This window comes from Protomyctophum parallelum, assembly GCF_964188405.1.
Source record: "Protomyctophum parallelum genome assembly, chromosome: 15".
Taxonomy (NCBI): domain Eukaryota; kingdom Metazoa; phylum Chordata; class Actinopteri; order Myctophiformes; family Myctophidae; genus Protomyctophum; species Protomyctophum parallelum.
Window position 1 is genome coordinate 13064201 of NC_139710.1, and position 13271 is coordinate 13077471.

The window sequence follows — 13271 nt, forward strand, 5'->3', positions numbered from 1 at the left end:
TTTCTCTCAGAAACGTATTCACATTTATACATGTTTATGTTGATCCTTCCTCTCACTATTATTTAATTTTTAGAAAAACAACAGGAAGAAAAAGAAATATATCACTTCTAGAGACCAATGTTTAGGACTATCATGTACAGTAGGCAGCATAGAAGACGAGTGTTGGTAGAATTGTCTATTTTTACAGTAGGTCACTTGGATAATAAAGAAAGAAGTCTGTGATTGTCAGTCCCTCCTTTTTCTGAGGTGTCCATCTTTTTCTTCTTTTTTTCCCTATTCAATGGGTTTTGTGACATCAGTGTGAAGACAGCCAATCTTCAGCTAGAGTCCTGCAAAGTGGATTCTACCATTTTTAAAATGTTAGTATTCCAGAGTTCCAGTGGAACACTGTACGTACATTGTGCTGACAAGTCTTCACCGCAAGCTCAGTTCCTGCCAAAATGTCCCTCTTAAAGCCTGATTCATACTTCGCCATAGCAGACGTAGGTTGGCTATTTTTGGCCAGCATAAATTGGGCATTACAGAAACACAAAATAGAGACCATCACTGTCCAGTTTGACATAGTTCACAAATTACAAAATACAACATGTACAGTACATACACCCACGGACATTTGAGTTGTTGCTATGAAATACTCTAATCTTCGGAATTTAATTTGACATCAGAGACATTCATATGCACTGCGTTGTCTCACAGTATTTATTTTCTGATAACATACAGCCCCTTAAAACACCATGTCCTCTATTATTGCACAGCATTATTGAATGACTAGTATTGAATGTGCTTGAATGCACTCAATGAATGTACTCTCTACTTGCCGATACAGCAGGGATGAAACTTGAGGATTTTGAGCACTGGTCTGGCCTATTCCTAACCTAAACCACAAGTTCCACACTGAGCTTCTGACTAAATGTTTTATAGTGGCCAAGACTAAATATAATTAACCAGTAGGCTAGTTAAATATCCATCCCTGCCATAGAGGATACACAGTAAAGTCCCCAGTGTTTATTTAACACTGATGCAGATGGGTACCGTGGTGGAGACCGTTGTGGGTCCATTTGGTACCAATGGATACTGATTATTTTACTGTGTACTGTACATGAGAACAGACAAAGACAGTATTTAACAAGTAACATGGCATAGGCTACCAATATGCATATACCGCAATTTGTCTTACCAAAACATAACAAATTTAAATCGATCGATTGCAAAAAGCAACCTCAGGAGTAAACTTTCAAATAGAAAGAAAATATAACTTATAAATGTACATACTGTACTAAAATGTATTAAAAAAAAAAAAAAAATGTCACTAATAATAATACCATTACGTGCTGTTGAAACAAAGAAAAACTTGCGTGGAATATTTAACATCCACCATAGGCTTACTAAAACAGCTGTTAGTGTGAACTTATACGTTTTCGACTGTACCTCTGCCAAGTGTAACATACTGTATTGTCCAGTAATGTGCTTTGAAAGAAAAACCAACATGAAAAGTACATGCAAATTATTCTATATATACACCGGGCTGCAATATGTGAGCAAAAAAGTGTGCAAGCTGGTTCCCAATTGTGTATGTGGTGGATTATGGAGATTGTTTTTCACATGTAACTGTGTCTGTGTGTGTATGTGTGCGTGCACGTGTGCGCGTTGTACATACAGTACAGACAGTAATGTATGTGTGGTTGAGGCTAACCCTATGAATGTGATGAGAGTGTGAAGTTAAGAGTTGTGGCTTATAGAACCATCTCTAGCAGGCCACACAGTAATGATGGATGCTGAGAAGCTCTGGTTCTCTCTCCCTAAGGACCCTCTCTCTCTCTCGCTCGCTCTCTCTCTCTCTCTCTCTCCCTCCCTCCTGTCTTCCTCAATCGCTCAGTCTATCTACTCTTTTATAACCCCCCTCACTTCTTTCTTTCTTCCACTTCTCTTCTGAGAACTCTCCATGCCTTATCTCCCTACCTCTCCGTTTCTCCCCCCGGTGCTGTAGAAGCTCTTTTCTTTTCTTCTCCACACCACTCGGTCTTGTCCTTCCTTCGGTCCTAGCGTTTCTCTTCCCTCCCCTGCACCTCTCTTCTCCTCTGTCTCCATCCCTCCTTTCCTTTTTGACCATAAAACAATAAGTCTTGAATGTCTGTGAGGAGACTGTGCTAATGGAGCCCATTAGGCTGTAATGAAATATACATTACACCATTACAGAGGGGGGCGGGCCTGGCTAAAGCACTGCACCGCTGCAATAATAAAACATGCACAATTCAATTTCCTTCTCTGGCCGTTTTGAGTGTCTCTCTGAGCGTGTGCGTGTGCGCGTGCGCGTGTGCGTGTGTGTGTGTGTGTGTGTGCGTGTGTGTGTGAAGGGAGCTAAGATGTGCATGCATGATGTGTGTGATGTGCACATGTACACTCTTGTGTGTGCGTCCCCAGAATCACATATGTGGTTTCCAAGGATGTCTAAGTGCCAAGTGCCTTGATGATTTAATCTGGGTTGACCGACCAGACCACACCTTCCAGAGAAGAGAAGCCCAGAGCTCACCACTGACTAAGACCCCCCAAGGCACCCCGTCCCCCACCATAGACCTCACAACTACCAGACAGCTGCAGAAAAAAATCAATCAATTGACCTCCGACACCAGCACTTGACATTATAAGTGAGGCATCTGTCACATAAAAAGAAGACAATAGAGAGGATACATCTACAGTAGTCATTATGTTACTGTACGCTGTGATACAGTGCATTCCAGACCTGCGCAGACTAAATGAATAATAAAAATAATTTGAAATGAAAATCAGGAAAAACACATAGAGGCACAACACATTTGTTTATATCAGTAACTTAATTTACAGATTAACTGAGAGAATTAATACACATACTGTAGCCTACTGTAGATTATGGCAAATCCTTGTACCATGCCGGTAATTGAACACAGTACCTCAGGCCTCAGCCTTTCTTCGTTACACTCGTCTTTGCTATTCTTTTTCTATTTTTCCATAGCAAGTGAGCAAAATTTCACTTATGGCTGGAGTGTCTGTTGCTTCACTGACGGGCTTGTTTTCATCTGCAAAGTTGTCAAAAACCAGCCATCAACCCTCGCAGTCTGTTCCTAATTTTGCCAGACAGCCAGAGGCCAGCTTGTGATTTGAATTCTGTTGTTTTTTATTTATTTTGGTCATGGTATAAGACTGTCTGTTCCAGTGTTTCTCCTGTCTATGCAGCTGTTTCTGCAGGCAGAGCTGTCAGCGGTGTTTGACTATGCAGTCCTTAATATTCAGGTGGAGTTCAGACAGACAGACAGAATGGGGGAGGGAGATCGGGTGGAGGGGGCACAGTGTCTTTTATGGCTCGGCTTCACACAAAGAGCCGTTTCCTTTGAAAACCTCCCAGCGATGCACGCACCGTCTTATATTTACACATACTGTAGAGTTGATTGAAGTTTGCAGAAATCCCTCCACGCAACTCTGGTGAGATTCCCGGGTTGTTCCAACTGTCATGTTTGGACCAACAGGCAGTTAGTGGGCGACCACGTCTCAGTCCCGGCAGGTTCCTCAGTAAACTAAAATAGTTAACCACGTTTTGTTGGTTCTTCTTCTTCTTTTCTTTTCTTTTAAAGAATTAGCCCCCAGTTTAAAGCATTTGAAAGGAAGAAAGAAGTTGTATTTCCAGGGTTAAATTATTCTCAGTAAATGTCTCTTCAGGAAGTAGGGAAGAAGGAGAGTGAGTAAAGATGCATGAAGAAGGGACGGGAAGGAGGGAGTCGAGAGGGGAATGAGTTGCTTAAGGATATATGGGGAGGGAGGGCATTTTTCAATTGCCTTGAAGAGTTTGTTAATAGCTTCACATCCTGTACAATTGTACATTAGGCTCACACACATACAGTAAATACTCACACGCGTGCATGTGCACACACACACACCCACACACACACACACACACTCACACACACAGGCAAGTCACGCACACACTGCATCCTTATGCACATGCATGGGCAAACATGCACACATACACACTCGCAAGACCAAACACTCACACAGGCGCGCTTGCGCACACACACACAGTGACACACACACATAGACTGCAAAATCTTGAGTGTTAATTGCCCCTCTATGGGCCAATTTTTACACTCAGAGTTCAAGTAACACTCATAATTTTGCAGTGTACTCTGCTCATACTCTCACACACTCCCGGGCCCCGGCCGGCCCCATCCCTGCTGTGTGTTCAGCCCAGGATATCCAGGTACACCGGTGAGGCCTTGGCCAGGTTTAGCAGCAGACAGTGGATCTCCTTGATGTTAAGTCTCATGTGCGGCTCTCTCTGCCAGCAGCCCAGCATCAAGTCATACACCTCTTTAGGACAGGTCCTCGGGCGCTGCAGCACCCTGCCTTGGGTTATACACTCTATCACCTAGCGAGAGAAAGAGAAGGAAGAGATAAAGAGGAGATAAAGACCTCCTTGTTCGGGGGAGCTGAATGTTCATTATTTAGACTGGGAACACACCAATATAATCCTTTAACATCTCTCCTGCATGCCGTCTGTTTAGCTCTGTTGGTACTACCTTTTGTTAATTTTAGTTTAATTTAGGTGTCACCTATATACAACTTTAACAACTATAACAATAGTGTCACCTACGTATATACAACTATAACAATAGTGTCACCTACACTACAATATATACAACTATAACAATAGTGTCACCTATGCGACTAGTTGCAACTTGCAAAAAGTTGCAAGACATTGCAGTGGTCTTTACTGACCAGTTGCAGAGATTTGGGAATTATGGTTGCACGAAATGCACATAGATGCAAGTGGTTGCATTTGCAAGTAAGTAAGTGTAGACTGGACTGAACAATCACCACTCCATACATGTTGTTGAAAATAACCGTTCTATAAGTTCACGTAAAGTGTGTCGCAACCTGGCGCATTGTTGAGCTTATAGATCTATATTTTCGGCGTATGACACCGTCCTATGATGGATATAATTCAGGCTATTCACACTATTGTATTTCTGTTAATTATTTCATTATTCATTTTTTTTGTAAAAAAATACAATATACGTATATGGCATGTCTGCATTTTGGCCGTAACTCCATCCCAGCCAATGAAACTGAGCGTTGAGGTTAGGGCATGGAGATCAATTTGAATGCGGGACAGGTTGATTTAATAGATTTAGTAGATGGTCGAGGTCTAAGGGTTAATTTAGTACATGAGCAGATTGAGTTAAAGGGGTCAAGGGTAGAGGATATGGTCAGGCAGCTGTAACCAGAGATGAGGCCATAATGGAGTTAAGGTTAAGGTTGAGGTTAAGATCATGACAAAAGCTAGAGGTTGTAAAACATAAAACCCTTTTAGAAATAGTGTTACTAACCCTTTTTGGACAGGGGATTAAAGTTTGCCCCTAAATTGTAGATGAGAATCACCTGACTGCATGAAAGGCAGTGAAGGCATGAAAAGTGATGTTTGACTTGTCACTGTGATGCTCAAAAATACAAAAAAACTAATTATTTGAATGCAGTCATTAATCATCATCACTACTTTCTGATTCATCCCCATCTCCTCAAAGGTTGAACATTAAACTAGCTACGATGTCTTGCTGCTTATCATGCAAGATCAGCATGAATGGAGGTCGGGATTGAAAACAGAAAAGGTTAGGTGGAATACCTCGTTGTTGGAGAGTTGGTACCACGGTTGCTTTCCATAGGTGAAGATCTCCCAGAGGACCACTCCGAGACTCCAAACATCACTCTCCGTTGTGAACTTCCTGTACATGATGCTCTCAGGCGGCATCCATCGAATCGGTAGCATGGTGTGGCCTCCCACCTACACGCACGCACACACACACACACACACACACACACACACACACACACACACACACACACACACACACACACACACACACACACACACACAGTTTTAATGCCAACATACAGCATATTCTGTAGAAAGAGAAAGTTAGGTTAATGTTTGTCCTGAAATGCGAGAAACAAATACACAGCTCTTCTGTTCTGTTCAATTCTATCCTATTCAGTTCTGTTCTATATTTATTACAATATCCATTTTCTTATTCATGCATTAATCAATATTATTACTATGGTCTCTTCCTCATAAATGTAAAAGACCATACAAAGCATCTTAGACTGTATGGCCACCTAACAAGTCACATTTCATGTATTTTGGTATCATGTACAAGGTTAGACTATTTTAAAGTCATCATATGAAAATCAATGTTATCAATAGACGGGGTAACAACATTACTTAGCTATTCTGGAAAGAACGGACCACAAATGAAATGCTGCCACTATTGCTGATCAGCCCCACATGTGCCATTTAAAAATAGTACATCAATGTCATTTTTAATGTGAAATAACCCCAGTGTGATTTTTGTTTTGTTTTTGTTTTTTTATGTTGGAGGCATTAATAGTACATACATTTGTCATTTTCAATGTGAAATAACCCCAGATTTAAAAGGCAGTGTGAAAGTTTAAATGTGAAATGAGCTCAGTTTAAATTAAAATGCATAAAAGTAATCACCACCTTGTAACAACACGAGAAGTGTGCAATCATCTGAGAGGGAGCCATTCAAGTTCCATGCATTCAGCCATTCACAGTTAGGTATGAACATGTTTTAACACATGGACACCTCATTTAACACAGCTGTAACTGATCCAAGCTAGATTCAGATTCAGCCAGATTGAAAATGTTTAAGCATATTTGGTAACTGGAATGCTCGCCTTAAAACACGCTTGTCCTCATTTTTTCCACCGATCGCTCGGTGGGGTGGTTCTTGTTTCTAATTAAGGGCCTTATGCCTGAAGGTACTTCTTGGTCCCTTATTTGTCTGTTTTTTTCTTCTTCTTCTCCTTCTTCCGCCAAAAATAGCAGTTCTGGCTTAACCGTGCAGCCGGTTTTCAATATGTTAGAGAGCTATGCCAAACAGTGAGGACGCAAAGCCCAAGACCATTGGCCAAAGGGTGGCGCTATAGCACTCAATTTAAAATGCAAACTTTGTACGGGCATACAGTAGCTCATGAACCACTTGACCGTCTGCAATAAAACTTCGATACGCACATGTGTCTCATGCTGAACAACTTTCGTGTTCTGACTTTTGATCTCTGACGTTTACATCTCCCACCATTTGATTTATATGAAAAACAGTTAAAATCTATCTCCTCCCGGGATCTTTGATCAAAATGCACAAAACCTGCTACACGTGAACTTTGGGCCAATATATTAAAAATCTCTTTAAAAATTAAGCTTTTTTGAGCCAATGAAAAGGGTCATGCCAAATAGTGCTGAAACCAGTATTACTCCAATTGGTCAAAGACGCTATAGCAATCATTTGGAAATGAAAACTTTGAACAGGCATAACTCATGCCTCGTTTGGCCAAAATCTATGGACCTAGTTTACACATGTGCCTTGACTCATGCGGAACACTTTGAGCTGTTTGAAAAACGCTTAAACGAGATTTTCTGCCGGGATTTTTGAGCAATTTGCATGAAATGTTCTACACACAATATGGACCGTTTTCTGAAATCCCAGTTGAAGAGAAGTTTGCTGTCACACTCTGTGCCTGAGTGTGCCATGCTCGGGTGCAGGTGCGCTGATTGCTACCGTCCTTATTTAATGAACTCACTAATGTTTGGACTTTGCTGTTTCGTCTTACATTGTGTTCCGGGTTGATGTTCCTCTGTGTTCCCTGTGAAGGTTATTATGCTTTACGTTGCCTGCCTTTCCGCCCTGTGAGGTGTGTATTCTAAGATGTTAATGAACTGAAGTTATATAAGTAATGTTCTGAGTGTGCCACTACTCCCAGTCCTGGGTCTCCTCTCTCTGCATTATTGGGTCCTAAAAATGTGTACAAAAAATATAGCTGCAAGCAGCGATAACAGGCACTTTGAGCAGGCATAACTCATGCCTCGTCTGTCTGTCTGTCTGTCTGTCTGTCTGTCTGTCTGTCTGTATGTTTGGGGTACAAACAGCTGCAATACTGCTGGGTGACCTAAAGTGGCACTGTTGAGCAGCCATTCACACTGGGCACTATAACTATAACTGCAGCCAGCCGGATTTGTTGTTGAGCAGCCTGCTCCGCTCAGTTCACATGGGTAACACCCATGTGGGTAACACCCACATGGGTAACACCCACATGGGTAACACCCACATGGGTAACACCCATGTGAACCCATTGCTTGGTCCCGTCTTATCGCTGCGTATTTCTTTTATTTCTTTTACTGAGAATAAGGTTAGAAATAAGTTTAGGGTTAGGCATCGTCTTACTGGGGTTACGTTTAGGAATAGGGTTAGTTTTAGCACCGTTTTACTGAGGTTGAGGTTAGAAATAACGTTGAACCATTTAGGCATAGTTTACTGAAGTTACATGTTAGAATACCATGCAGAGCAGTTACGCCGGCTGTACGCCCGAGGTAACTGTGTTTCTGGTATCCCGCCTATTTTAGGCCTGTATACCTTCTTTGTGTTTCAACCAGTAGTTCAACTAGTGTATAATCCAGTAGCACAAGTTGTTTAAACTAATTTAAATTCCATTAACAGATTTATCATCGATTAGTATTGCTAGATCTAGATCTTGGCTGTTGATTTTGCAGATATATTTATAATTATTATTACAAAGAATAGCTCTTGTTATACTGTCTGTACCCTATACACATTTCTTTGTAAGTGTTGCAATTGCAAATGCTTGTGGCAAAAAATGACTTGAAAGCACATCCGGTCTCAAGTTTACTGCGAAAACACAATTTTGCGGTTGGGTGGAAACCTTGTATGTCTTGACAGTCCGAAACTGTTACATTTCAAGAAATGGAAAAGAGAGAATCTGTGCTCCAATGAATAGATCTAATGTAGTTATTATCTATTATCTTGTTAATACGTTCATTTGTTAAATATGAATGAAACCAACAGACATGAAACCCGGTTCGATCCTCAGCTCCCCCTGGGTTAGTGTCCTTGATCAAGTCACTGAACCCCTAACGAATCCTGATGAGCAGATTGGTGCCTTGCATGATTTACTCTGCTGTTGGTGTGTGAATGTGTGTGAAAGGGTGAATGTAATGCACATTGTAAAGCACTTTTTTGCAGGATAAAGGCACTATATAATATTTTTCTACTTTTGCATGATAACCTTGAAGCCAACCGCTCCTTTTCATCCCATGGCAAACCATGAAATATACCTCTACATTGTTGATAAAATCAATAGGAAAATGTTGGTTGTACAGTGGTCTGCATACAACAAGTGGACATGAACTATGCATTTACATCTCAATGTGTGTTTGTCTGGAGATAATCTCCCAAACTGCTGGACCGATCAACATCACAGATATCTTATGCACACTGCCAGCAGGCCTGTTGGTCAAGAAAGTACATTTCCAAATATGTTTCACATATTGTGAATTTTGTTTGGTGAATGTGTTTTTTCCACATTTTGTGAATTCACGATCTGCAGAATCATCAGCCTTACATCCATATTTGGGCAAGACTTAATCATCAATATGATTTCAGAGAACCACATGGAAGCCAGGCTGATTTATATTCTGTTTATTAAAAAAAAAAAAAAAGTCAATGAAGTGTAACCATGGTAACTGAGGTGCACATGTGCTGTATTACAACAGTAACTAGTATGGTTAGTACTTTTATATGGCCTTGCAGCATACGTCTTGCAGAACGAAGTTCAGCAATGTAATAAGAACAAACGTATTTAATTGTGGAGCAAATAAATGAACGCATTGCTTTGCCAAGGTCAGTTTGGGCAGTTCTTTGGTTTTCTAACCAGCCATTAACATCACTGCAGAGACACTAATGCAAACGTTGCGTGTGATTGGTCAGAAACTCAAGGTGTTTGTGATTTATATTCATTTATGAGCGCAATCTGCCAGCAACGTACCGCGGAGAGTTGGGAAGAAAGGCTGGCTGAGGAGGTTAGGAAGTACAAACCTCTCTGAGGGAGTACAAACACATCCAGATGGCAATGAAGAGAGAGAGAGAGAGAGAGATAGCACACACTTATCTGCTGAAGAGTGTCTGAAGCCAAAAGATTTTCAATACAATCCTGACCTGAACTGAATCTTTTTCATGAATATTGACATCACTACATCGCTCGTATATATAGTTTAACTCATACCAACCCTCCAAACGCACGCACACACGCACATCACATACACACATATTAATCTGCCGACCAATATCTGTTGTGAGCCAATTCTTCACACAGTTTCTGAGACATCAGACGAAACATCTTGTGAGCTTGTAGATCTGAACTTGTAGACGCAACGCACAGTATAAGTCAGCCGTTCTCATTCACTGCCAAGGACGACTTTTTACGACTTTTTTCCAAAGGCCCACACTGCCAAGGACGACTACACCCCTATGTCCATTATTGCTCTCTCACACCATCTTTCTCTGCACCGACTGCCCCGACTGGGTGCCTGCCTGTCTCTCTCTCACTGTCCATGCCCCTCCGTCTTATATTAAATATGAATACTGTAGAATATATGGACCGCTGCATGTGTGTTCAAGGACATCCTCATAGAAAAGGAATACCAGGTTAACTGGAATGACCTCTTAGATGCCATGGTATCCATGACAACCAGATTGGTTACAATGACTGCCTTTTGGGGAAATACTAGTGTGGGGGGCTTATATTATGACTGACTGTGTTACTAAAGAAACATAAATGGACCTTAATTGCCTCCTTGCGGTTACTATGGAAAAGGGGATCCTTACCAGTGTTTTGCACGCACGTGTGCATACACGCACACACATGCACGCACGCAGTCGCAGTATATAGACACATTTTGAAACATTTATTCATTCAAACCTTTCAAAGCCTTTTGAATGTAATTAAAAAGATAACCTTGGGGTTCTACCTATTCCACCCAGACATTTTTGTCTAAACCTTGGCGAGAACCCAAAGAAAAGGGAGTTTGTGGAGAGATAACAATCACAGTAGATGAAAATACTTCCGGACGTATTGGTCATGTCTTGTGCACTATACAGTACGTGCATTTTATGGAATAAAGAGCACATGACATGGGATAGTACGTTTATAAACCTACAGTCTATAGCAAAAATGGTCAAAACAAGTTTTGTGACCCCAAAAGGGAAAATAAAAAAGGGACAGAGAGATATCTAAAGCCACTGTTCTTTAAAACTGGCTTTTCCTATCAACCCCGACAATCCTAATACAGCTTCTTAAGCGCTGCTACAGTAAGTGCTTTTTATCCACTGAGTTTGATCACGGTAAATAGAGAAAATACATATTTCCTAATGAAATGAATGAATACCTTTCAATATGCTTGTGTATGTGAAATCAACACATTGCATTGTTAGCTCAAAAATTGGTTAATTTCGCTGAACGACACTGTCGTTCGTCAAAGTATTTTTGAGGCTTATTGTGCTGGGATTTGAATGATGTCATCACTATGCTGGTGGGCCCCGTTTCCTCACACAAACACACATGCACGCACGCACGCACGCACACACACACACACACACACACACACACACACACGCACACGCACACACACACATGGGGGGCTCTCCAATCCCTATATGACTCATCTTTGCTCCTCTGACGCAAGAGCATAACTGGATCACCATACTTTATACTTCCCCCTCTCTCTCTCTCTCTCTCTCTCTCTCTCTCTCTCTCTCTCTCTGACATTCAAGGTGGGACGGATGCCGTCACTCGTTTGCTCTCTTCTCTCTCGCTCTCCCACATCTTTCTCTTTATTGGATTTTGTGGGATTGCACCTACGTGTACAGTCAAATTTTGCTCTCTTCTCTCTCGCTCTCCCACATCTCTCTTATTATTGGATTTCTTGGGGTGCACCTACAGTACATGTCTGTGTTTGTTCAGTGACTGTTCCCCAGGCCGTATAGATCTTTCCTCTCCATTTCTCACCATGTGTATTTTCTTTTGCTGCTCTCTTGCTATCTTTTTTGTTTTGTTTACTTGTCTAATTGGCTACCTCCTTGGCCTGTTGCCCATTTTCATCTCTGTATCCAGCTGCTCCCTCTTGCCTCTCTCCATCTTTGCCCTCTCTCTCACTCTCATTCCAGCTCTTTCTCTCCTTTCATCTCTGTGCCTCCCTCCCTCTCTAGTACTACCACTCTCCTGCCTCTGCCTCCTCCCCCCCTGCTCTCTCTCCCACTTGCTCCCTCTTTCCTGTAGTGGTTCAGCATACTAATCACAAGTTGTTTGATTACTTTTCTTCCAGAGAAACATTGGATTCAACTGTGAGGCTCACCGCCGCCACTGCCTTCCGTTCGTTGCTATGGCTACAGTCTTGGCGGTTAGTTTACTGAGAAAGGGGTGAATGCGAGGGAGGGTTGGGGGTAGGCAGATAGGGATGGAGGGGTAGGGGGAGGTGGGTACAGTGTCGTCAGAGATATTACAAAAGACACCCACAGGCGGAGGAGAGAACCTTCATCTTGCATCCTCATGGTTTCTGTCCTGAAGAAACCTTTTCTATAGCCTACAGTCACATTCTCACAAAATGTAGAAATACACATGTCTCGGGTTCGAGTATGTGTCGACATTTTAATGATAATATAATATTAATGTTAAAACGTGATACCAATACACATGAACTTAAAGTATACTACATGGGTTCCATTGATCCGAGGTGGAACACAATCTATTGATTGATCATTAAAAAATAAACATGCTCTGAAAATGCACGCGGCATGGCCCCACCCCTCTGGCCACTTAACACGGCAGCCGATAGGCTGGCTGATTTCAAGATGAGCCCTGACCCAGAAAAGGTTGAGAACCACTGATGTAGCCTAGACATAAGAAAAACATTTCATTATGCGGCTTGGTGGTATGGTCATGAATCATAAACCATATTCCAGTTCACCATAACTCCATCTCAGTAGTCTCAAATAGCTACAAATGTATCAAAAGGATATACCAATTTGATCTGGGATAATGAAGGCACGCCTACTTTTTCCCCCACACATACAAATCTACACTTCCTGTATTGAAAGGTATTCATTAGGAGTAGGACATACATATTTTCTCTTATTTACTGATCAAACTCAGTGTTATAAAAAGCACTTACTGTAGCAGTGCTTAAGAAGCTGTATTAGGATTGTCAGGGTTGATAGGAAAAGCCAGTTTTAAAGAACAGTGGCTTTCTCTGTCCCTTTATTATTTTCCCTTTTGGGGTCACAAGTGCTTTGTTTGATATTGACGAATTGACCTATGATGTATCGAGTAGAAACACCCTTTGAGTTAAGATAATACCAGTAAGACGCCTGAGGGCG

General features: G+C 41.6%; 1 protein-coding gene across 1 annotated transcript in view; it reads right to left on the reverse strand.

Annotated features, from left to right (window-relative positions):
- Window positions 1–3995: 3995 nt before the first annotated feature.
- Window positions 3996–13271, reverse strand: part of ntrk2a (neurotrophic tyrosine kinase, receptor, type 2a) — a 119470-nt gene continuing 110194 nt past the window's right edge. Inside the window, exons 19-20 of the mRNA XM_083783926.1 lie at window positions 5651–5809; window positions 3996–4396 (exon numbers count right to left, since the gene is read on the reverse strand). Of these exons, the coding sequence (XP_083640052.1) occupies window positions 4211–4396; window positions 5651–5809 (345 nt within the window). The 3' untranslated portion in view covers window positions 3996–4210. The remainder of the gene's footprint in view (window positions 4397–5650; window positions 5810–13271) is intronic.